This window comes from Gigantopelta aegis, chromosome 9 (assembly GCF_016097555.1).
Source record: "Gigantopelta aegis isolate Gae_Host chromosome 9, Gae_host_genome, whole genome shotgun sequence".
In the NCBI taxonomy this organism is placed as follows: domain Eukaryota; kingdom Metazoa; phylum Mollusca; class Gastropoda; order Neomphalida; family Peltospiridae; genus Gigantopelta; species Gigantopelta aegis.
The window spans coordinates 84,612,119-84,639,340 of NC_054707.1; the positions used below are offsets into that span (position 1 = coordinate 84,612,119).

Consider the following 27,222-nt stretch of genomic DNA (forward strand, 5'->3'; position numbering starts at 1 on the left):
AAAACATTACTAACTTCAGATAAAAATGATGTTATTATTTTGTTATTATCTCGTGCCATGGTAACTTTTAACACTTCATTAGCAGCAATGAACTTGCACCTACCCACCCCATGTAACACGGGATAACCTCATGTGGGTAACTGTAGTTACTCGCATCCAAGATGACGATGAACGCAAATGATGAGTATTAATCAATGAGAATTTCCATTCTTAACGTGCATTTTTTAGATATTCATATACAGAGACTTCATGAAATATATAAAATATGCATTTTTAAAGCATACGTTTTAAAAAAAATAGTATTTGGGAATTAAATAACTGGCATCAAAAATCGCGTGTGATGTTGGTAACTGAAAGTGTCAACATCATAAGGATGTGGGTATCTCTTACGGTTGGATGTTGGTAACTGAAAGTGTCAACATCATAAGGATGTGGGTATCTCTTACGGTTGGATGTTGGTAACTGAAAGTGTCAACATCATAAGGATGTGGGTATCTCTTACGGTTGGATGTTGGTAACTGAAAGTGTCAACATCATAAGGATGTGGGTATCTCTTACGGTTGGATGAGGGTAACTGAAAGTGTCAACATCATAAGGATGTGGGTATCTCTTACGGTTGGATGTTGGTAACTGAAAGTGTCAACATCATAAGGATGTGGGTATCTCTTACGGTTGGATGAGGGTAACTGAAAGTGTCAACATCATAAGGATGTGGGTATCTCTTACGGTTGGATGTTGGTAACTGAAAGTGTCAACATCATAAGGATGTGGGTATCTCTTACGGTTGGATGTTGGTAACTGAAAGTGTCAACATCATAAGGATGTGGGTATCTCTTACGGTTGGATGAGGGTAACTGTTCGATGCAGAATGCCGTTCAAATCACAAATAATTCAAAATTGGGTGATTGATTACTTTATTTTGAATATAAGACGAAATGACTCGACGGTAAAGTCATACTATAATATAGCTTTATGTTTTTATAGTCTTCTTGTATTAACTTTCAAGATTGAAATAGTCCGACATATTACCCCAAACGAAAATTTAATGTTAGATTATACCAAAGTTAAAATTAAAATATACTCCCAATATTTACCGAATCACGCACGCACGCACGCTTTCCATTCACTTTTGTATTTTGTTGTTGGACATCAAAATGTCCCGGCAAGGGAGAATAAAAAACAAAACAAAACAAAAAACAACAACAAAACCCCCACAAAAAACAACAACAAAACCCCCATAAAAAACAACAACCAAAAACAAAACAAAACACGCTAGAGCTTAGCTCGTCAGCAGCCAAATGTGATAAGCTGTCCAACGTCTTTAGGTATGAGTGCTTCAACTAAACTTAGTTTTGCCATTTGTGTAGTTATTAGCTGTGGACTTGCAGAGCGCGTGCTGGTCGTGACCGCGGGCTTCGACCAGAAGACATTCGAGCTACTGTCCATTCAGTACAAATGCATGACAACCACACACATATCAAGGCATCCGTATCCAGTGGCGTAGGCAGGATTTTGTAAGGGGGGGGGGGGAGGCACCTGGCATACAAGCCCTCTGGGGCCCCTGGCTACGCCAGTGATCACCCCTAATTTCCCAGGATTGGGGGGGGGCATGCCCCCCTCCCCCCCCCCACCCCGGCTACGCCACTGTCCATATCCAACGAACTGCATAGGCTAGAGTCCAAGATCATAAGGTGAAATGATTTTTTTTTTCTTCTGAGAAACTTGATAAAAAGTAAGTTGCCTTCGTAGCCACTCTTTTGAAGGAAATGTTTGCCTTGGTACCCCTCGAACTTGCCTTAGTGCCCTAATGTTTGTTATTAAATCAAAGCAACACTCGCCGCCCCCCCCCCCCCCCCCCCGCCCTCAACTATTCACCATGGGGCCGTTGAAATATTACGTAACGCTAATATCAAAATTAGACACCCTCCCACCCCCACCCCCGCCTTTGTTACATGGCGGTGGAAGAGATACACATGTGATATTTATCGTCTCTTCACATATGAAAATACGTCTTTCGAGAGGTGCCATACAGTACAACTCCGCATAGATTTTATGCGACAAGTGTGCACATGGTTCTTTCGATTCATATTTTTAAATCGGAAACATAAATGCTGTATATAATTAATGTTAGCAGCATAATTTAACAAAATATATAAATTAATAATTTAGTTTAGCCGTTAATATATTTATAATATTGTTTGTATAAACTTCATATATATAAACAATGTGTTGCGTAGGAATGCAAAGTTTCATTGATAAATAGCTAAATGAAGTAGCCACGACATGACGTTATTTACCCCCTTGTAACGCCACATAACGTTTGGCGCTACACCCATCAACACCCTCGAGCGTTACGTATTATTTGAATGGCCCCAGTGTACATTTTGATGGGGTGTGTTAAAATAGTATTGACTCGGGCGGAGGATGTATTGCACAAATAGCACACTGTAATAATCTGAAAAAGAAAATGAAAGGAAAAACATAAGAATAATGTTTTTTAATAATTGTTTCTAGACGCATATGGCGACCATTAGTTATGAAGAGATAACTACTGCAGATACTCTCGTCCTACAGTTACGCTCATCATTGCAGTTACCTGCATCCCTTTTGTCAGATACCCACATCTCATCAGAAGCTGACTGAGAGTTACCTACATCACCACTTTGAAGTTACCTTCATCACCACTTTGAAGTTACCTTCATCATGCCTAACTTTGTGATCTCATTATCAGCAGAATGACAACTTATCCTTTGTTCATTGATTCAAAATATATTCATACTAAAGCAACTGCCGATACGCTCTATTCAAATGTGAATGTAATGCTTAGAAATAAGGAAATTCACATTGATTAATACTCTTCATGTGCGTCTTCCGCCATAATGGATGCGAGTAACTACAGTTACCCGCATGCGGTTATCCCCTGTGAAGTAAGGTACGGTCACTGATCGATCGCAGCAGTCACCACCATGTGTCTTGTGGACTGCTCTTCTAGTTTATGTTCTCAAAAGGGTACAACAGGCCCGTACGCAGGGGGGTGGGGTGCGTCCGCACCCCCATAGTCTGCCGAGGTCCATCCGTGGATGTGTAAAAAAAATACAAAATAGTCCGACGATGTGACAAATTTACTTCCCAGAATGCAGGAAAATGCATCTCCTGCTTTCTAGATTAAAACAAATTTTCAGGGGGGGGGGGGGGGGTATGCCCCCGGACCCCCCTAGCAACTCCGGCCCTTTGGACCGTCGATTACGCACCCCCCCCCCACCCCCCATATAAATTTCTGCGTACGGGCCTGTACAAGCAGGTTCATCAGAAATAATTATATCACAATCTAAAGTACCTTATTTTTGTTTAGAACATACTTTTTGGGACAATAAAATTGATAAAGAAGACAAGATGGAAATTACTTAACGCAATTTTTAACGCATTTTTAAACAGCATTAACTGCTTTAAAATATCGCACAATTTTAAAAACCTTATTAAAATAATACTTACACTTTAGTAAATGCATATTATTTTATGTATTTATAAAAACTTTAAAGTTACAGTCTCTGGTTACCATATTATAACATCATGTACAAATATGAAATACAAGCTCAAATGCACTTTTAAAAAACTCGTGTGTGTTCGCTATGAACGAAGATCGTCAACGTATACACTTGATTCGTCGCCTGTGCCGCCATAGCTCGGCAAAGCACAAACGACAGCCTGCTGTCAGTTTCAGTTAACACGTACGTTTGCCGATTTCAAATTGTAGGGTTCGTCTCAAAAAATTAAAAGAGAAATCTTGCGCTGTACGAAGAAGGTTCGGTTGAAGATACGGTACTACAGTCTTTTGTTAAAATCGGTTTGATCTTGACAACGTATTATCGACAATCGTACCTTCCTATTTCAAAATTAATATTTTATAAAGTGTTAGTAGAACTTTCAAAGTTTAGTTTGTATACTAGTAACATATTAATCATGTATATATTTTTAAAATAAAATATACTAAAATAGACAATGAACGTTTTCACTTCTTAATTTTACGTGTTAAAATCGACAAATTCAAATAAATATTCTTTCGTTTGGAAAGGGTAAAGTTGTGGGGAGGGGTGTTTAACGTGTGTGTGTGTGTGTGTGTGTGTGTGTGTGTGTGTGTGTGTGTGTGTGTGTTTAACGAAATCAAAGTTAGAGCATATATGCTTTATTTATTTACGATTGTATGGCGTCGGATCATTATTAAATCGATATATCGATTTAATAATGATCCGACGCCATACAACCGTAAATAAAATGTGTTGAGAGCGTCGTTAAATAAAACATATCCTATCCTTCCTTCCATCTGCTGTTGGATGTCTAACATTTGGTAATTTTGACATATAATCTTAGAGAGGAATCGGGTGCATGTGCAGGGGGAGGGTATTGGAGGTCGAAAGCCTTGCTTGCCCAAGCTTAAAAACAAATGAAATGTATTTTCTGGGGGAGCATGGTCCCATATAAACTTCGCTCAACACAGTGTATAATTCCAACCCCGCTGAAATCCCTGCACACGCGCCTTGGAAACCTGCTACATTTTTTTTTTTTTATTTTAGCAAGGGATCGTTTATATGTACCATCCCACAGACAGGATATCACATACCATGGTCTTTTATGTACCCGCCGATGGGGGTCGATTCTAGACTGACCGCGCATTTCCAAAAAACACCTTTTTAGGTCTAAGTAATGAATAAAAATAACATATAGTCTCATGGGCGTACGACCGGGGGGGGGGGGGGGAGGGCAATTCCCCCCCCCCCCCCCAATTCGGGCAAAACAGTGGGGAAAATCCGGGCAGTTTTTATCTGGGTAAAATTTCGGGCAAATCAACCCCTCCAGCCCCCCTAAATCAAAGAGTCCCCATACGCCCATTTATAGTCTTGCAAAATGTTACGTAAATCGAACACAGTACCTCTTCCAGATTTCTTTAATAAAAACACAATAAAATGTCTTACAGATACTCCTAATAGGTGTAGTATTAGAACAGAGTTAATCATATATATATATTATATTAATATATATATATATATATATATATATATATATATATATATATATATATATATATATCACTGTGTTTCGTTGTTCACTATAGGGATTTATCACCAAAAAAAGAGATATTTTTGGATTTAGGGACTCAACTTTTTGTGATAAATTCTTATAGTGAACAACGAAACACAGTGATATTATCCCCTAACTGTAGGTCTACTGATTTGATTTGAAAATATGGTAAATATAGGTACCAACATTTTTATTTTTTTTAAAGAAATATTTAACATAAAAATTAGCTAAACAATACACAAAGATCTCACGGGTACAGTCGGAATAATCGGATAGGCCTACCCAAAAGAGTCGAAATACTAGGCTAGTAAATGAATATTCTTTCCGGTAAAGATCACGTGACTATGACATCACACGCGAAAGCAGACGCAAATTGTTGAAAGTGCATTTATTTATTGTGTGTGATCCTTTGCCATTAATAATATGAGTATGATATAAAACTGTGCATTTGCGTAAGGTTTCGTAGTAATACAACAAGCAAGTTAAGTGCAGAGAATGAACGATTCAGAAGAATGCTGTTCTGACCTACAAACTTCAGTGAGTTTTCCGAAACATTTTCTTACAACTTTTTCCAGCGACAGTAGTGCATCAGGGAAATATGTCGAAATTGATCTAGATGTTACTGACGACAGCATACCGATTTCGCTTGGTAAGAAAGTGAAACAGATAGAATTTATATCTTGTAATAAAGAGGACAGTTTGTTAAAATCTCATGGAACTGGACGAAAAAGAAACTTTATTGACCTATCAGGGGAGGATACTCTGGAAGACGGGGAATCTGACGTTGAACATGTCGAATGTACGATGCCGAAGACCAGACGTTTGAGTGATTCCATTGATAATTTCACAGCTGCTGATTCGGGATTTCCCATTTTCCCTATAGATAATTGTCTGAAAAGTGTCCAGACACCATACTGTATTGTATTCCCTTCAATCAGTTTGTCGACCTGTTCGGAATCGACCAGAGATGGGGAGAGGCAGATGGTGTTTTCCAACATCCAGAACCTGTCTCAAGAAGAATGTGTTAATGAATTGAGATCAACTTTTCACATATCAAATAACCCAGCATCTACAGCAAGGTTTACAAATGATGTTTTAGACATCAGCAATAAATATGAATACATTGATGCGGAGAATATTAGAAATGACAGTGAGAATTCCAATGGATCAGAAAGACATTCTGTTTCGGACTTTATTCCATCTCACACAGAATCGTATAGTCCGTAAGTTAACTTTGTGTCATAACCTAATTTAACATTTCAGTGACTAGTATTAGTCAAACTATATGTATCTGCCAGAAAATAATTTGAGGATACGTAATAATAAAAAAAAAAAACCCCCAATTATAGCAAGGCTTCTAGATTATGGTAGCCCCACTTCCATGGCTAGTGATATCCAGTGTTAGACTACTAAATAAATAGTATCTCCATGCCAACCGGCTAGTAAAAACAAAAGTTGTCAAATGCTACTAGTAAGTCTTATTTTGTAAATATGAATATCCTCTTCCCCCCCCCCCCCCCCCCCCCCCCCCCCTGCTCCCAGTGTAAGGGTTTTTAAGCTCTATCTCACTTTTTAGGTAACATATCTAATTATTCCTATTGGTAAAATTGTATTTACTTAAAGTAGGGCTAGTGAATTTTTAATCATTGCTAGTAAATCTTTAAAAATCACTGATCCCATGGCTAGTGGATTTAAAAAAAAAAAATTATTCTAGAAGCCTTCTATAGTCAAATCCTCTTACAAAAATGTTTTTTTGTAAATAATTTCAGTTTGGTTTGACGTAGCAAGAAAAGTGTTGGAAATAACAAATTTTTAAAACTATTTTTGCTCAGAAATAAATAACTTGTAGCAAATTCCAAAGTATGAAAAAAGGCATTCCCTGTCAAGGACTATATGTAGTATGTGTTTGAAATGTTTAAAACTAACCTCTGCATTTCATGGGCTTTGACAAATTTTAAACAGCAATTCCCTTCTCATTTATCTACCGGCGTCGTGGTTAGGCTGGTAGGTACTGGGTTCGGATCCCAGTCGAGGCATGGGATTTTTAATCCAGATACTGACTTCAAACCCTGAGTGAGTGCTCCGCAAAGCTCAATGGGTAGGTGTAAGCCACTTACACCGACCAGTGATCCATAACTGGTTCAACAAAGGCCATGGTTTGTTCTATCCTGCCTGTGGGAAGCGCAAATAAAAGATCCCTTGCTGCCTGTCATAAAAAGAATAGCCTATGTGGCGACAGCAGGTTTCCTCTAAAAAACAGTGTCAGAATGACCATATGTTTGATGTCCAATAGCCGATGATAAGATAAAAAATCAATGTGCTCTAGTGGCATCGTTAAATAAAACAAACTTTACTTTTTTTTATCATTTATCTGAAAATTATGGGACGGGATGTAGCCCAGTGGTAAAGTACTTGCTTGATGTGTGGTTGGTGTGGGATCGATCCCAGTGAACATTTTGTTCAATCAGGGTTTTATTTCTAAAATTTGACTTGACGCCCGTGGCTTTGACTTTGGAAATTTTTGTGTCATTTCACAAAACAAAAGAGGGAATTGTTATTGTATAAAACCAAGTTAGATTTTAAAAGAACTCGTAATAATATATGTATACATGTACTTTTATTTATTCAAATTAATGTATCTATTTTGTGTTATGAAATGTTATGGGTGAGGGAAGGGGTGTTTGTCAAGTGTTACGTATCGATATCAAAATATATCTGTATATAATAATAAACAAAAGGAATATCTACATTCATATTGGGAATGTTTTAGTCCACAATTGGGAATAAAACACGACATAGCCCTTTGTGAATGGTGGGGAATGATGCTGATTATCGGAATCTAGAAACATGAGTGATAAAACCCAGTTAGTATCGTGTCGCGAATTGCTTTGCAAGATTCAGATATCGGGACACAATTATAAAATGTATGGCGTAATTTCACAATCCATAGTTTTGACATTATTAAATTTTGAAAGTTGTCCTTAACAACAAAGAACATGTTAAATAAATCTGGGAATAGATATCCCCATACTGCCAAAGTCCCATTTTCTAAGTTTTGACCAACATATTTTCTTTCTTGCTAAGTTCCTCCTCCAATTAGACCATCACTTACAGTTGTCACAGCTGTTCAGATAACCGCACACCTTTAGATATAATGACCTTTAGATATAATGGCGTAATGGCTGTTTGCAACTGGCTATGTTTATTTAAGGGCTGTGTAAAAATCCTATTGAAGTATTCATAAAGTGAAAATGTATTGTATCTACTGGGATATTTTATTCAAATTATTCTTTCTTATAGGGTGTATACTACCAAATCAAATCCCATAGACGACAATAGTAACATATGTGGCTAAAACTCCTACCTGCAACGTATCAATCGACATAGACGCCACGGATATAAATACTACCACCCCCCACCCTTAAAGTGAATCACAAAAAAGTGGGTGTCAAGCTGCTCATTTCTGAGATAACGGGTAGCGTCTATGACTACCCTAGTTCCGCACAAAATTTGAGTACTTTTTTTTACAGGTACCCCATACATGTTCCAAGCACAAGGCTACTTGACACAGTGGTACTAGATGAAATAAAATTGCATACATATTTAGCCCAGATGAAACTAATTTTTTTTACAACCAACACACTCACATTTATAACCAATCACAGGACTTGTGTTGTTCACTTCTCTATTAAAAGTTGGGTGCACCTCGATCTTTGACCCAGCTGGAAGTTATTTGGTTTAGTACTACCTATAAATTAAAGTTTCAAACTGCTTACATTCTATAATATACTCTAAAATAAAAAGAAGTTTTGTAATCAAATTCAACTGACTGATTCCCATAATTAAAATAACCTCCGCAAGTCTATGGCTTAGTGACTTACAATCGTTATTGTCAGCCAGTGTTGTTACAATAGTGAATATTCCTTTGAAATAAGTAGGCTGTTTATTCATGTCTTTTTTTTTTTAAATTAACAAATTTTATTATCAAGATCCAGACGGTACTGATATTATGTCTCACATCGAATCCTTCCCACGAACATTGTTAGTACAGTGTGATATGTTGGAAGTTTAAAATGACACCTTAATTAATCATTTATGGTTTTAAATAACTGAGGCAAAGAAAAAAAAAGAGTTTGTAATCATCTCCAAATGTGGGGTGGGGGTTAGCGATTGTCGTGGTCAATACAGTACAGGTACAATAATAAAAAATAATAATAAAAAACAATCTAATTAAAATTAGCTCCACTATTACATGTGGATCTAACACCAGCCAGTTGGAGCTCATGTCCACCAATCAAAACCTTACTTGCAGAATCCTGCCAGTGATTTAAAAATAATTTGAAAACATTCCGAATTATCCTGAGGGTATACGACATGTTTCGTGTGAATTACTAATGCCTTAAAAGATGTTTTATTTTATAAAATAAATAATTTGTAATGTAAAACTGAAGACTGATTTAGTTGTTGTTTTTTATAAATAAATAAATACATTTTAATGTAAAATTGAAGACTGATAACCCACCCTGTACGTATTGGTATGGTTCGCTGTACTGCGGCCACTAAAATAGACTCGCCCGATATTTTTAGAATTTGTATGCTCCCAAATAACGTTATAAAAGACGAAGTGTGATTGGTCAATATTTAAATTATTATTTACAGATGAAATGTTACCTGGACATTGGGGACTACGCAGTGTTGTTAGTTTTAAATCACTGGCAGGATTCTGCAAGTAAGGTTTTGATTGGTGGACATGAGCTCCAACTGGCTGGTGTTAGATCCACATGTAATAGTGGAGCTAATTTTAATTAGATTGAATAATAAAAAGTAAAACCTCAACATATTAATTAAATATAATAGGCCTAAATAAAATTAGATATTCACTACTTCAACTTTGATTGGATAGTTTTGAAATGTGGTATGATTCTCTGGAATAGTCTTCACAAAGTAATATAAAAGTAAAAATATTTAGAAATTTTGAATTTGTGATTTTTAAAAATTAAATTTTAAAAATAGAAATAGAAATTTAACTTTCTTAGAGACAGTCTTCACAAACTAACAGAGAGATATTTTAGAAATTGTGATTTAATTTTTTTTTTAAATGGGCAATTCCACGACAAAGTGGACAAAGACTCAAAATTTAAATATCAATTATTTTAATGAATGAATGTGTTTTATGATCAACAATATGCTGAATTTCATGGATAAAAACAAAACAAATTATCATTGAGATTGTTGCCAAAAAGATATTGCATGCTGAATAGACGCCTGTTATTTTGACAAATAAATAAAATAACCGCATATTTTTAAGGCCATAATACATAACTTATGCTTTATACAATCCAATATAGGTTGTATATATGTAATAGCAGGGCTCAAAGTTTGAAAAATATTTTAGGAGCACTGTGCTCCTAACATTCTAATTTTAGGCGCACAGTTACATATTTTAGGAGCACTGGGGAATAAGTTTGGAGCACTGGTGAATATTCATAGGGGGCATCCATAAAATACATAGTTTTTTTTTACGTGCCTGGAAGGGTGGGGGGGGGGGGGGGGTCATCATGTGGGAGGAGTGTTTCCGAGTGAGAGAATTTTGAACTGGTAAAGGGAGCAATTTTGAGTACAGATTAAACATATAATCCGTTAAAAAGATGGAAAAAAACTATTTGTAAACAAATTATAGGAAGACCAAAACATCCCACCCCACCCCCACAGGCTCCCAACTCCAACACCCCATGTCATCAATGAATACTATAGTAGTTAATTGTAGGCTGTATTGATTAATGTTTATTGTTCTACCAGTACTTCTTAATAGCTAATTTATTATTAGCTATTAGTGATATAAAACATCACAATACAAACCTGAGTAAATACAAGTTTATTAACAACAAAGCTTCCACGACCATCAGAATGACGGTAACTGTAGCAGTTCTCTCCTTCACCTTCTACGACAGTCACATGATGCCAAATTATAAATATTGGCCAATCATCAGTTGCCAATCGATGAAAAGCACACATATCTGGGTCAGAAATGTCCAGACATTGACGTGATGATCAGATCGTGTGTAGGCATTACGGTTCAGGCTTTATGTTAAAATGAAAGTAAATGTAACAATGCCATGTGCATTGTCTTACACTTGCTTTTAAACTAAAGGTCTAAAGTTATTAAATCGGTATACATAATTATAATTTTGTTCAAACTGAGTTGATATCCTATTTAAGGTACATCTCAAATTTTAAACTTATACCGCTTGAAAAATATGTTCAGCGAAAGCTGTTTCTTTTCAGCCATAACGCAGTAGGCCAAAGTGACATATTTTTCTCATAACTGATGTCACCAGACCAAGCATTATGATTCTGTTGTGAATCACACGCAGATTAACAAAATGTTGGATCACTTGGCTATAACTTAAGACTACGAATTTCATAGTATGCATCAATGCAGTGGCCACTTTCCAACCAGCAAAACTAGTTATTTTGTTTGGTCGCACATGTGCGACTTGGTAGTAATTTGTGGTCGCACTTGTGAAAAATCCAGTCACATAGGCGACCAATTGGTTGAGAACAAAGAGCGCTAAATAGCATATCTAATACCTACACTGTAGTGACATCAAATATGACACGGATACATCAAAAATTGTAACGTGAGTAACCAAAACATATGTAACGCGAGTTACCAACATTTTATTTTAATAGAACAATAACACTGTGTGAATAATTATGCCAACATACTTCTCCTTTTGATTTGCTCAGGATTAATAATTATACATTCAACACTTATTTTCTTTATTACATTTTATTAGTTAAATAATCAATGTATATTATAAAAAAAGAAAAAGGAAATATGATGATTAGTTTTCATACTGTGAATGTGTAAACATTGGTTACTCGCATTACAAAAAAAGGACATGACAAAAAAGAACACACATAAAATCCACCCCGTCGGTGGGCCCATTGGGCTATTTCTCGTTCCAGCCAGTACACCACGACTGGTATATCAAAGGCCGTGGTATGTACTACCCTGTCTGTGGGATGGTGCATATAAAAGAACCCTTGCTGCTAATTGAAAAGAGTAGCCCATGAAGTGGCGGCAGCAGGTTTCCTCTCTCAATATATGTGTGGTCCTTAACCATATGTCTGACGCCATATAACCGTAAATAAAATGTGTTGAGTGCGTCGTTAAATAAAACATTTCTTTTCTTTACATAAAATCCAAAGTCTCCTCATAGGGCAATTCCACGGTAACTGATGCAACATTCAGACATTTTTTAACATCTTGATTATTATTATTTTGTTAAAGTATTCAATAAAATTCTTATGAGTGTTTTTGATTGAAATAAATATGTTGTGACAAAGTCATGTCAAAAGAAAATTTCATTGCATATAATCTCAGCGCAACTACAATCACAAATGAAGTGTAGGTAACTGATGCAACAAAAAAAAAGTAACTTGTATTTGACATGTCTTTGAACTTGCCAAAATTCTCTGAATCAAGTTTTCAGGTATATATAGAAATGTGTAGTGCAAAGGTAATCTCTGATCACAAGAACAAGAGAACTAAGTTTTCTACAATGAATTTTTTATTAACTTTTTTATTAATGGGTAACTGACATAACACTAAAAGTAAATGATGCAACATTTGCGAATCATAAAAACTAATAAGAATATATTTTATTTTATTTCATCTAAATTGTAAGAAATACATAAATTTTAAAAAAGAATTAAAAAAAACCTAACAGCCCCCCATTTTCCAACCCTATCCCTGCTCAAAGCAAATTATTATTATTATTTTAATATGCATATACGCAAGAAATTGCATTTTAGGACATCAGGTTCTCACAATTTTCCAACACCCCCCCCCCCCCCCCCCCCCCCCCCCCCCAAAGTAATTTGGGCAGTTGCACCCTCAATGCCAGCCAGTCTAAACCCACACTCCCTTCAAAAAATTTTGCACACATGCCTCAACAATGAAACAAGAGATTACATTTACATGTACATCTTGATTGGAAGTGTAATGATTTTATTTTTTGTAATTTCCAAGTATGTGTATATATACTGCATTCACTTTCTTATGACATTACCAAATGACTGAACCGAACCAAATGTTTCATAAAAAAATTGATGGGAATAAGGCAGATACTGTAAATAACCCATGTTCTTTCTTTAAAATCTGGGGTTTTTTAAATTTCTCAGCATGCTGTCCTGTCTCATATTTTGTTTGATTTCACTTTATCTTGCTCCAATTTTCATTATTCTCTGTTCTTTTTCCTCTCCAACCTCTTTCTGTCTTCGTTCAAATGTGCTTGATTCTCGTTAATTTTCTAGGTTGCGGTCTTGGGAGGTATTCTACTAAAAACATCAGCAACTTGGGATATTTTCAGGAGTAGCAACCAGTTTATCAAATGAAAGGACATTTGCTATTTAGAACTTCTTCTTTTTTTTTTCTTCTTTTTTTTCAAAGTACAGTGGACTCTGTCTAAACCGGACTCACTTCGTACCGTCGAAATAGTCCGGTTTACATAGAGGACCAGTTTAGACAGAGTTCATCCAGAGTTATGGTTCTAGAAATCGACAACTCGCGATAAACAATGACATTTTAACCCATGGATGGTTGGGAAACACAGTCATACAAGCCAGACTTCCAATCGATTATTGCGATTATTAATTCATTATTGCGTGAAATCACATTTTGAATTTGTGTTGCAATTCCACAATGACAAAGGATGGGCTGTTTTGTTGAATACAGGCCTCCCAGACCTCCTATATTTCCTATATTTTTTATAGGATCCTATAAAACTCCTATATTGAGATTCATTTCCTATATTTCCTATATTTGACTCAATTGCTTTGCCAAAATGCTGGTGAATAAAATATGTTACCAAGTTATATTCGCAATGAAAGCCTGTCAGAAATTCAAACGATGCTTTGAATGTGCACCAACTTTCATATTATCCTGGATACTGGCATGGACTGCTGGCAAGCCTTGGTATATATTTGTTCAGGGTTGAAAATTAACATGAAAACCATAGTCGCCAGCAGAGCCAGTTGAAGAAAAATCTTACTGGCCCTTCTCAAATTCAACTAGCCCTCCAATTTAACTGCATAGCCAAAGTCAAAACTAGAATGTTCTTTGTTGAATAATAACCATGTATAATAATAACCATGTATATAGTCCATTTGCGTCGAAAGGAAACCGATGAATTGGCATGTAACTTCATAACAAATAAAGTTAAAATTCATATTAGAAACATATTATAAAGTTTTAAACCCACACCAACCCAAATCACATTTAAAGAGAAAGAAAAAAAATAGTCCAGTATAAATAAAAGTTACTTTAAAAGTTACCATTAAATTATAAAGATTAAATATAATTTTTAATATATATAGTGATACAAAAAAAAAATGCTAGAACAGCCAAGGTTCACTGAAGTAATCGATAATGCAATACAAAGAAACTAAAGGTAGAACTGCATGTGTTTTAGTATATTAGTTTGGGAATGACAGTCTTCTTTATGCACCTGTGAGAGGTGGTTCAATATGGAGAACTCTCCAGTAAAGGATCTCCTTGGGAGTGGCTTTCCTCCCTAAAGACGAGGCACTAGATAAAGATTCATGGAATCATCCACTGTTTTGCCAAATACCAAATCGACTCTACATTGTGCGAGTGCAGGCGGTCCCTCCTCTCCCCTCCCCCCACCTTTCCTGTCATGGACGGAGGAGCCAAGGCCGGCTCTTGTGCCCACGACAGGCGTGCGCTACAACAGCTTGTTCTGAATGTGCACGTAAAACGCTATGACATGACATGACACATGCATGTATCACAATTCTTATTACTATTATAGTACAGCACATATAGTTAGAAGAACAAATACTAGTATTTTGTTTTATTTTGTCCTTAAAATGCTCCATTTGCCATAATGATGTAATTTTGTTCGTGAAATAAATGCGAAACACTTATAGATGTATGCCCGGTAGATGTAAACTTACGATGATTTGTGAATAGATGCGAAACACTTATAGATGTATGCCCGGTAGAAACTTACGATGGTTCGTGAAATAGATGTGAAACACTTATAGATGTATGCCCGGTAGATGTAAACTTACGATGGTTTGTGAATAGATGCGAAACACTTATAGATGTATGCCCGGTAGATGTAAACTTACGATGGTTTGTGAATAGATGTGAAACACTTGTAGATGTATGCCCGTAGATGTAAACTTACGATGGTTTGTGAATAGATGTGAAACACTTATAGATGTATGCCCGGTAGATGTAAACTTATAGATGTATGCCCGGTAGATGTAAACTTATAGATGTATGCCCGGTAGATGTAAATTATAGATGTATGGCCTGTAGATGTAAACTTATAGATGTATGCCCGGTGGATGTAAACTTATAGATGTATGCCCGGTGGATGTAAACTTATAGATGTATGCCCGGTGGATGTAGACTTACGATGGTTTGTGAAGTTGGCCCTTGATCCCACAGACATTTAGTTTATTTGGAGATCATACCGTTAAACCTATATTTTTTCGATTAGTCCAAATGCTTACATAAAAATAAAATAAATGTGTTTTTGATAATAACAAAGTGTTCTATTTTCATGTTTAATATTTAAAACAGATTGGTCACGACAAAAATAAAATGAATAAGAAAAGTGAATAAAGTCGGTAGCTCCAAGTAGTTTACGAATCTCCAACTAGCAGAGACAAAATAATTTAGTTTTTTACTTGCAGAAGGCGCTGCTGTTGTTGGACTGGTTGTAGGCACTGGTGTTGTAGGCACTGGTGTTGTTGGACTGGCTGTAGGCACTGGTGCTGTTGGACTGGTTGTAGGCACTGGTGTTGTTGGACTGGTTGTAGGCATGTTTGGACTGGTTGTAGGCACTGGTGTTGTAGGCACTGGTGTTGTTGGACTGGTAATTAAATATGGACTGGTTGTAGGCATGTTGTAGGCCATGGACATTGAGGCACTGGTGTTGTTGCACTGGTGTTGTTGGACTGGTTGTAGGCACTGGTGTTGTTGGACTGGTTGTAGGCACTGGTGTTGTAGGCACTGGTGTTGTTGGACTGGTTGTAGGCACTGGTGTTGTTGGACTGGTTGTAGGGTAGGCACTGGTGTTGTTGGACCATTAATCTGACAACTTAAAAAACTTAAAAAACAAACAAAAAACCATGATGTGTTTGCAATACGTTTTGAGCTATATTTTTTTGAAGCCTCGAACCAAAATCTCAGAAGTTGAGGCTGAGTCTGGTAAGTCTGGCATTGTCAAAATATAGAACATGTTCTATAAAGTTATCTGTTGCTGGATCTGTAGTTCGTGCCAGCACAATAGCGGTGTGTTTTGTCACATTCGATTCAGTTTCAGTTCATTAATTTTTTACCTGATACCATATTTGCCAGACTCTAAAATCAATGGTCGCCCAACGGACTACCTTTGTGAAATTCATAGTCACCCATAGCCAATAAAGGTCGCTACGGGTAACCGGGCGACTGCTAATTTTCAACCCTGTTTGTTGAGGTAGTAGATGGTATTTTGTGTACATATGCAAGGTAAGAACATACCATTAGTAATGTAAGTGTCTTTAAAAATCTGTGTAGAATGCCTATTTATCATGATAATCGGTCCACATTTTCCTATAAAACTCCTATATTTGACCTCAAAATTCCTATAAAACTCCTACATTTTGGTATGCAAATTCCTATATTTCCTATATTTTAATATGTACAAGTGGCTGGGAGGCCTGGGAATAACTATGCAAACTGTTTATGTAGGCCTACTTTACAATTTTAGCCAAGAATTCATGGGAAACTACTGTGGCAGTACAGTATAATGTTGATTTTTCTGAGTTAATTATGAAATATTATGTATGAAATCATCTAATGTGTTGTTATTTATCATAAATAAATGTAAAATAGCAAAATAAGTGACTTGCCACTACATGTATGAAACTGCAATTCTAAATTTGTGTTACCAGTAATTATTATTGAACATTGTAGATACTGTTTACAATAAATGGTGCTGTACATATATTAATCTAAGCTAATGAAACAATGTCTACCTCTGACATCACAAGTAATACAATATATCTAATGAAACAAATTCTATGTGCATCTGACGTCAAAAACTATACAATATATACTCTGTCGGGGGGTGGGGGGGGTGAAGATTGAGGTAGTGCTGGGTATTTAACCTTCTGAATACTGCACGTATACCTTTCGACCGACCGTTCAAAATTGCGCCAAATTCCCTCAATCAAAATTGCGCACCCTTTTCTCTTTGGCATTTAACTGCTCCATTCAAATTCCATAGCACCACCACCACCCCCACCCGCCTGCTACCGATTTGATCGGGCTGCTGGTGCTCCCTTGCACCTGCGAGTGCAGGCGGTCCCTCCTCTCCCCTCCCCCCACCTTTCCTGTCATGGACGGAGGAGCCAAGGCCGGCTCTTGTGCCCACGACAGGCGTGCGCTACAACAGCTTGTTCTGAATGTGCACGTAAAACGCTATGACATGACATGACACATGCATGTATCACAATTCTTATTACTATTATAGTACAGCACATATAGTTAGAAGAACAAATACTAGTATTTTGTTTTATTTTGTCCTTAAAATGCTCCATTTGCCATAATGATGTAATTTTGTTCGTGAAATAAATGCGAAACACTTATAGATGTATGCCCGGTAGATGTAAACTTACGATGATTTGTGAATAGATGCGAAACACTTATAGATGTATGCCCGGTAGATGTAAACTTACGATGGTTCGTGAAATAGATGTGAAACACTTATAGATGTATGCCCGGTAGATGTAAACTTACGATGGTTTGTGAATAGATGCGAAACACTTATAGATGTATGCCCGGTAGATGTAAACTTACGATGGTTTGTGAATAGATGTGAAACACTTGTAGATGTATGCCCGGTAGATGTAAACTTACGATGGTTTGTGAATAGATGTGAAACACTTATAGATGTATGCCCGGTAGATGTAAACTTATAGATGTATGCCCGGTAGATGTAAACTTATAGATGTATGCCCGGTAGATGTAAACTTATAGATGTATGGCCTGTAGATGTAAACTTATAGATGTATGCCCGGTGGATGTAAACTTATAGATGTATGCCCGGTGGATGTAAACTTATAGATGTATGCCCGGTGGATGTAGACTTACGATGGTTTGTGAAGTTGGCCCTTGATCCCACAGACATTTAGTTTATTTTGGAGATCATACCGTTAAACCTATATTTTTTCGATTAGTCCAAATGCTTACATAAAAATAAAATAAAATGTGTTTTTGATAATAACAAAAGTGTTCTATTTTCATGTTTAATATTTAAAACAGATTGGTCACGACAAAAATAAAATGAATAAGAAAAGTGAATAAAGTCGGTAGCTCCAAGTAGTTTACGAATCTCCAACTAGCAGAGACAAAATAATTTAGTTTTTTTACTTGCAGAAGGCGCTGCTGTTGTTGGACTGGTTGTAGGCACTGGTGTTGTAGGCACTGGTGTTGTTGGACTGGCTGTAGGCACTGGTGCTGTTGGACTGGTTGTAGGCACTGGTGTTGTTGGACTGGTTGTAGGCACTGGTGTTGTTGGACTGGTTGTAGGCACTGGTGTTGTAGGCACTGGTGTTGTTGGACTGGTTGTAGGCACTGGTGTTGTTGGACTGGTTGTAGGCACTGGTGTTGTTGGACTGGTTGTAGGCACTGGTGTTGTAGGCACTGGTGTTGTTGGACTGGTTGTAGGCACTGGTGTTGTTGGACTGGTTGGACTGGTTGTAGGCACTGGTGTTGTTGGACTGGTTGTAGGCACTGGTGTTGTTGGCACTGGTGTTGTAGGCACTGGTGTTGTTGGACTGGTTGTAGGCACTGGTGTTGTTGGACTGGTTGTAGGCACTGGTGCTGTTGGACTGGTTGTAGGCACTGGTGCTGTTGGACTGGTTGTAGGCACTGGTGCTGTTGGACTGGTTGTAGGCACTGGTGCTGTTGGACTGGTTGTAGGCACTGGTGTTGTTGGACTGGTTGTAGGCACTGCTGTTGTTGTAGTTGTAGTAGTTGTTGCTGAAAATACATAAGTAAAATACACAAGTAAACAATTATCGTGTCTAAGGCTGTCAAAGACAGAACTGCCCAAACTTATGGTTGTAGAAAGCACAAGTTTTTACGTTTAAATAAATTCTTTAAAAATCGTAAAGGAAAGTTATTTTATGTATTTGTTTCAAATTTTAAAGCCTATGCCACTCCTATTACATATATGCCCCCACGAAAGAGAACCCCATAACAAAAACAAAAGCAAAAACAACAAAACAAATTACCCTCAATCCTCAATATCTCAAAGCATATCTGACACACACACGAACAAACAACAAAACAAATTACCCTCAATCCTCACTATCTCAAATCATATCTGACACACACACGAACAAACAACAAAACAAATTACTCTCAATCCTCAATATCTCAAACCATATCTGACACACACACGAACAGAGGTTCAAATGCACGTAAATATGTACACAAATACGTACGCCCAATACATATGTCTGTACACACCCACCATACCCACCATACTTGCATACTGTACACTGTATACAGTGCATTACCCAATTCATATTTCCTGCTGTTTTGCACATGACACTCACCGGAAACGGAAATATAATAAAACAAAAAAGATTTTTTTTCAAAATGGTGGCTTTTGTTTTGATTTTTTCAATTGAAAATACCTTGGTTTTCGGCAAGTATTTTCGCTTGACAACAATGGCGGCACGTCGCGATCATTTTCAGGGATCGATAGCTGATTGTGACAGCTAATTTGATAATAAATTTGATCGTTTTACCAACAATGAAAATTACCAAATATTGCAATATGAATCGTAGTTCGGGTTTTAAAAAAAATTCTGGTCAGAAAACCACTGTTATCGGGAATAATGGACATAAATACTGGACAGCTGGCCACAAATGCCCGTAAGTAAACGCAACTTTTTCGATTTTTTGCCTAATTTTAATCACCATTAGCCAATCTAAAAATAATAAAAATTACTAAAAAGACACGAAAATAATACTTACCGATTCATATATGAACTTTATTTCATGTATTTATAAAACATTTAAGTGAATATATGCGAGTAAAAATTATAAACTTGTACCTACTCAACGTGGGCTTTTTAAAAAATTAATCCAGTAGTCTAAAGGTTAAAGCTGCAATGCTCGCAATGATGCCTCATTTCCATTTCGACATAGACGAGTTACAAGATGCCAAGACTAAGCCTGCCGAATCGAACATTGCAATAAGCCGCCACCAGTTAGGTGAATCGCAGTCAGCAGTTGCACGCCACATGAACGTCCATCAGAGCACCATTTCACGTCTCTGGGACAGGTACCAGCAGGTTCAACCAGCTGAAGACCGGCCCAGAAGTGGAAGAGTTCGCATAAAAACTGCAGCACAAGATCCCTACATCCGGGTTCTGCACTTGCATCACCGAACTGCCACAGCAACGAACACTACTGGACGCATGCATACGTGGTTTGAGAAGGGTGTATGCACAAATCATTCAGAACCGACTTCGAGAAGCTGGTTTACGGGCTAGGCGACCGTATGTTGGCCCTGTCCTGCGACGTCAACATTGACATTTATGTTTTCACTGGTGCACGAATGTACAGGGGTGGAACTTGGGAAACTGGTGATGAGTATGGTTCAGCGACGAGTCACGTTTCCTTCTACAACGATGTGATGGACAACAACGTGTTTACAGATGCCACAATGAACGTTTTGCCATTTTTGCAACTGCGTCGCCCAAGTTGACAGATTCGGTGGAGGGAGTGTCATGATGTGGGGAGCCATCCCATACACCGTCAGAAGTGAACTTGTGTTCATACAAGGCAACCTGACAGCTGTACACTACCGGGATGAAATTCTTCGCCATCACATGCTTCCCATTTTGAGAAGAAGAAAACTCTTTCAGCAGGACAATGCCAGGCCGCATACGACACATGTAACAATGGATTTCCTACAGAATGAGAACATTAATGTGCTGTCATGACCATCAAGATTGCCAGATCTCAACTCCATTGAACATCTATGGGGCGAACTGGACAGACGTGTATGCCAGCGTGACCCGGAGCCTCAGACGCTTCCGCAACTGTCACATGCACTGCAGGAAGAATGGGCTAGGATTCCACATGCCCGGATCAGAGACTCATTCAGTCTATGCCAAGGAGATGTCGCGCAGTGCTTGCTGCTGCTGGTGGCCACACAAGGTACAGATTTCAGTGCCCTCGTGCGACGCTGTTTGGAGACGAAAACACTTCCACTGCCGTCAATCCATAGCATGAACATTGTCACATACTCATGTCAAATTTGACTGTGATACGATCATAAATAACAAAATTATGCCACTTTGTATTAAAAGAGATATTTCCATGAATATTTCACCTATGCGTTTCTTTTTTGACAGAGTATATATCTTGAAGTATAAGGGTATATGCATTGATGCTTGTGAAACTGCTATCATCTACAATCATGTATCTATTTAAAAACAGTGTTAACCGAGTCATAATTATTTTATTTTGGTAAAATTGACATCTTTAGATTAATTTCTAAGGAATGACAGTATTTGCAGTTCTTGAAAACTTTTTTTTTCTATAGTTTTACACAGATGTGATAATAAAGAAATTATAAAACTTAAAGTGCAACGGTCAAGAAAATTCTGAAACTTATTGTTAATTTTTTTATAGCACTCACTCTAGATTGGGAATTAACACATTTCACAATCTTACATTATGCCTCCAAGAAATACAATGATGGAAAATAATGTATGTGTTAATGTGTTGCATCAGTTACTGACTGGAGTTATGTCAGTTACCAATAAATTTTAATTCTTGGTGTGCCTATTTAGATTATTATTTTGCCATGTTGTGTAACCATGGCACAACTAAGAGAATATTAAAAAATATAATATATGGTAGCACTGTAGGATGGCAGTATTAAAATTAAGCTTCAAAAGGTAACTGATGCAATGAGGTCATGCTATAAATTCAAATTTTTATTCATAAAAATCTATTCCAAATTTATTAATTTGTGTTATTTGGGAATTACCATTAAGATTTTAGAAACGAAATGCAATACTTACTTTTATCATATTCATCCAATTTTAATGACATTTAAAAAAAAAGATTTCAGTGCAATTTGGGTTCTATTCTTAGAAGAAAATAGCACAAATTAAAGATGGTTGCCAGGTCACATGACACAATTTTGAATTAAAACCGGAGTATTTTATGGTTTATTGATTATTAACAAGTAATTCTATGCGAAAATAAAGGCATAACAGGGGGGGGGGGAATTCACTCCAGAGGTATAATTTTTCATGGAATTGCCCCATACTGTAACAGCTCTATGATAAAAGTGGATATATTGGTGTATAGCTATGGTATTTAGGTATCTTTATATGATAAAAGTTTTGAAATTGTATTAATACATTTTTGGTTATCAAAATAGTCGGTTACTCACGTTACGGTTACTCATGTTACAATTTGTTCGCTATTTGGTAATGGCTAAACAAATAGATTTTAAAGAACAATAACAGTTTTTAAATGTCAAAACTTTATTGAAAGAAACATCAGAAAGCCACACAAATCAAATGGGTAAATATTACCAACAAATTAAACTTACAAGTTAAACAATTAATAAATTAACCATTTTCAGGAATTAACGTCAATTTTTAGAAATGGTAAAGACAATAAAATGAAAAATAAAAGATGCAACTTAAGTTGTTTGCAGTAACCTGTTGTAATTGGAAATTATTATTATTATTTTTTTAAATGGTCTCCACGAGGACACGAGTACCCGTTTAAGGAAGAGCACTCTCATTTAATTATATTTTTTAATGTTATTTTGCCATGTTTGCCTCCAGTTACATTATAGGGCTATGAGATTGGGAGGGAAGACAATAGTTGAATGTGTGGAAGGCAATACAAAGACATGATTTGGCATCCATGTTCAGCGCTGGAATTGTTTACTTTACTTTATTCCTTAGTCTCATTATCATATAGTTTAAGTGTCGGGTACTTGGGTCCGGGGCTAAGTTTGTCGCTACAGTATTCAAGTCCAATATTTTGGATTCGTGGAGTAATTTGCCAAAATGGGAAAGGGAATTTGCCAAAATCGAAAACGGAAAATCCTCCTCTCTACCTCTTGGGATTTAATCATTTATGCTATTGTTGTAGATGTACTAATTACATAATCATAAATGGCTTATAATTTTAGTTTTTACTTTAATATTGTCATAGGCTTGAACGTTTGCCAGTTGATGATAGCCCAGACTTGAAAGCCTCTGTTGGGTCATCACAAGAACGAGCCAGTCCAGTAGTGGATATTAATGCAGTGAACACCAGCAGCTCCCTGTCTACAGTGAACACAGATACACTGATGACTGTCTCCTCAGAGACTGGGTCTCAGCAAAGAGAAACATCTACTACTCTGTCAGGTGGAATTGTTGGTACACAGGTCATTTATAACCCTCATCCTAGAACAGGCCAGCTGGTGTTTGCGGAAAACTTAAGTTTTCAATCTTCTAGTCTTCTACAACCAAAATACTCTTTGCTGTCAAACTCTCAAAATAGAATGTCATTTACTCCCTCGATGATGGTAAGTATTAGTACCAATTTAAAAATTACAAGGCTCAAAATTAGCTAGTGCCTCACATTAGTGTAGCCAGGTTTTGTATGGGGTGTGTGTGGGGGGTGGAATATCCATATTATCTGTTTATGAGTCATGTTATGGGGTGACATGAAAATATGACCGGTGGTGGGGTGGGGAAGTGCGATGGGGGCATATGACATCCATCTGGCTATGCCAATGGTGCCTCATTGTCATTCATACTACCCCCCCCCCCCCCACCCCCATGTCAGTAAACTGATAACCAGTATGGAGCAGATTATAATGGGATTTGTTGTATTACTGATAACCAGCATGGAGTGGATGGAGGAGATTATAATAGGATTTGTTGTATTACTGATAACCAGGGTGGAGTGGGTGGACGAGATTATAATGGGATTTGTTGTATTACTGATAACCAGGGTGGAGTGGGTGGAGGAGATTATAATGGGATTTGTTGTATTACTGATAACCAGGGTGGAGTGGGTAGAGGAGATTATAAAGGGATTTGATTGTATTACTGTTAACTAGGGTGGAGAGGGTGGAGGAGATTATAAAGGGATTTGATTGTATTACTGTTAACTAGGGTGGAGAGGGTGGAGGAGATTATAAAGGGATTTGATTGGATTACAGTTACCCAAGGTTGAGTGAGTGGAGATTATAATGGGATTTGATTGTATTACTGTTAACCAAGGTGGAGAGGGTGGAGGAGATTATAATGGGATTTGATTATATTACAGTTAACAAGGTGGAGTGGGTGGAGATTATAATAGGTTTTGTTGTATTACTGTTAACCAGGGTGGAGAGGGTGGGGAAGATTATAATGGGATTTGATTGTATTACAGTTAACAAGGTGGAGTGGGTGGAGATTATAATGGGATTTGATTATATTACTGTTAACCAGGGTGGAGAGGGTGGAGGAGATTATAACGGGATTTGATTATATTACTGTTAACCAGGGTGGAAAGGGTGGAGGAGATCATAACGGGATTTGATTACCAGGTGGAGTGGGTGGAGGAGATTATAATGGGATTTGTTGTATTACTGTTAACCAGAGTGGAGTGGGTAGAGAAGATTATAACGGGATTTTGTTGTATTACTGATAACCAGGGTGGAGTGGGTAGAGGAGATTATAATGGGATTTTGTTCTATTACTGATAACAAGGGAGGAGTGGGTAGAGGAGATTATAATTTCATTTGTTGTATTACTGTTAACTAGGGTGGAGTGAGTAGAGGAGATTATAACAGGATTTTGTTGTATTACTGATAACCAGGGAGGAGTGGGTAGAGGAGATTATAATGGGATTTGTTGTATTACTGATAACCAGGGTGGAGTGGGTAGAAGAGATTAAAATAGGATTTTGTTGCAGTACTGTTAACCAGTGTGGAGTGGGTGGAGTAGATTTTAATGGGGTTTTGTTGTATTACTGTTAACCAGGGTGGAGAGGGTGGAGGAGATTATAACAGGATTTGATTGTATTACTGTTAACCAGGGTGGAGTGGGTGGAGGAGATTATAATGGGATTTTGTTGTATTAATGTTAACCAGAGTGGAGTGGGTGGAGGATATTATAACGGGATTTGATTGTATTACAGTTAACCAGGGTGGGATGGGTGGAGGAGATTATAAGGGGATTTGATTGTATTACAGTTAACCAGGGTGAGATGGGTGGAGGAGATTATAAGGGGATTTGATTGTATTACTGATAACCAGGGTGGAAAGGGTGGAGGAGATCATAACGAGATTTGTTGTATTACTGATAACCAGGGTGGAAAGGGTGGAGGAGATTATAATGGGATTTGTTGTATTACTGATAACCAGGGTGGAGAGGGTGGAGGAGATTATAATGGCATTTGTTGTATTACTGTTAACTAGCGTGGAGTGAGTAGAGGAGATTATAACAGGATTTTGTTGTATTACTGATAACCAGGGAGGAGTGGGTAGAGGAGATTATAATAGGATTTGTTGTATTACTGATAACCAGGGTGGAGTGGGTAGAGAAGATTATAATGGGATTTGTTGTATTACTGATAACCAGGGTGGAGGAGATTATAATGGGATTTGTTGTATTACTGATAACCGGGGTGGAGGAGATTATAATGGGATTTGTTGTATTACTGATAACCAGGGTGGAGGAGATTGTAATGGGATTTGTTGTGTTACTGATAACCAGGGTGGAGTGGGTAGAGGAGATTATAACAGGATTTGATTATATTACAGTTAACAAAGTGGAGTGGGTGGAGATTATAATGGGATTTGTTGTATTACTGTTAACCAGGGTGGAGTGTGTAGATGAGATTATAATGGGATTTGGTTGTATTACTGTTAACCAGGGTGGAGAGGGTGGAGGAGATTATAATGGGATTTGATTGTATTACTGTTAACCAGGGTGGAGGAGATTATAATGGGATTTGATTGTATTACCGTTAACCAGGGTGGAGTGGGTAGTGGAGATTATAATAGGATTTGGTTGTATTACTGTTAACCAGGGTGGAGTGGGTGGATGAGATTATAAAGGGATTTGATTGTATTACTGTTAACCAGGGTAGAGGAGATTATAATGGGATTTGATTGTATTACCATTAACCAGGTTGGAGTGGGTAGTGGAGATTATAATGGGATTTGGTTGTATTACTGTTAACCAGGGTGGAGGAGATTATAACGGGATTTGATTGCATTACTGATAACCAGGGTGGAGTGGGTGGAGATTATAATGGAATTTGGTTGTATTACTGTTAACCAGGGTGGAGTGGGTGGATGACATTATAAAAGGATTTGATTGTATTACTCTTAACCAGGGTGGAGAGGGTGGAGGAGATTATAATGGGATTTGATTGTATTACCGTTAACCAGGGTGGACTGGGTAGTGGAGATTATAATGGGATTTGGTTGTATTACTGTTAACCAGGGTGGAGTGGGTGGATGAGATTATAATGGGATTTGATTGTATTACTGTTAACCAGGGTGGAGGAGATTATAATGGGATTTGATTGTATTACCGTTAACCAGGGTGGAGTGGGTAGTGGAGATTATAATGGGATTTGGTTGTATTACTGTTAACCAGGGTGGAGTGGGTGGAGGAGATTATAAAGGGATTTGATTGTATTACTGTTAACCAGGGTGGAGAGGGTAGAGGAGATTATAATGGGATTTGATTGTATTACTGATAACCAGGGTGGAGTGGATGGAGATTATAATGGGATTTGTTGTATTACTGTTAACCAGGGTGGAGAGGGTGGAGGAGATTATAATGGGATTTGGTTGTATTACTGTTAACCAGGGTGGAGGAAATTATAACGAGATTTGATTGTATTACTGATAACCAAGGTAGAGGAGATTACAATGGGATTTGATTGTTTTAATTAAGGTTGAAGAGATTTTAATCGGATTCGATTGTATTACTGTTAACCAGGGTGGAGGAGATTATAATGGGATTTGATTGTTTTACTGTCAATTAGGGTGGAAGAGATTTTAACGGGATTCGATT

The 27,222-nt window shown here is 37.3% G+C and overlaps 1 protein-coding gene across 1 annotated transcript in view; it reads left to right on the forward strand.

Annotated features, from left to right (window-relative positions):
* Positions 1 to 5,439: 5,439 nt before the first annotated feature.
* Positions 5,440 to 27,222, forward strand: part of LOC121381845 — a 32,802-nt gene continuing 11,019 nt past the window's right edge. Inside the window, exons 1-2 of the mRNA XM_041511212.1 lie at positions 5,440 to 6,299; positions 23,369 to 23,726. Of these exons, the coding sequence (XP_041367146.1) occupies positions 5,572 to 6,299; positions 23,369 to 23,726 (1,086 nt within the window). The 5' untranslated portion in view covers positions 5,440 to 5,571. The remainder of the gene's footprint in view (positions 6,300 to 23,368; positions 23,727 to 27,222) is intronic.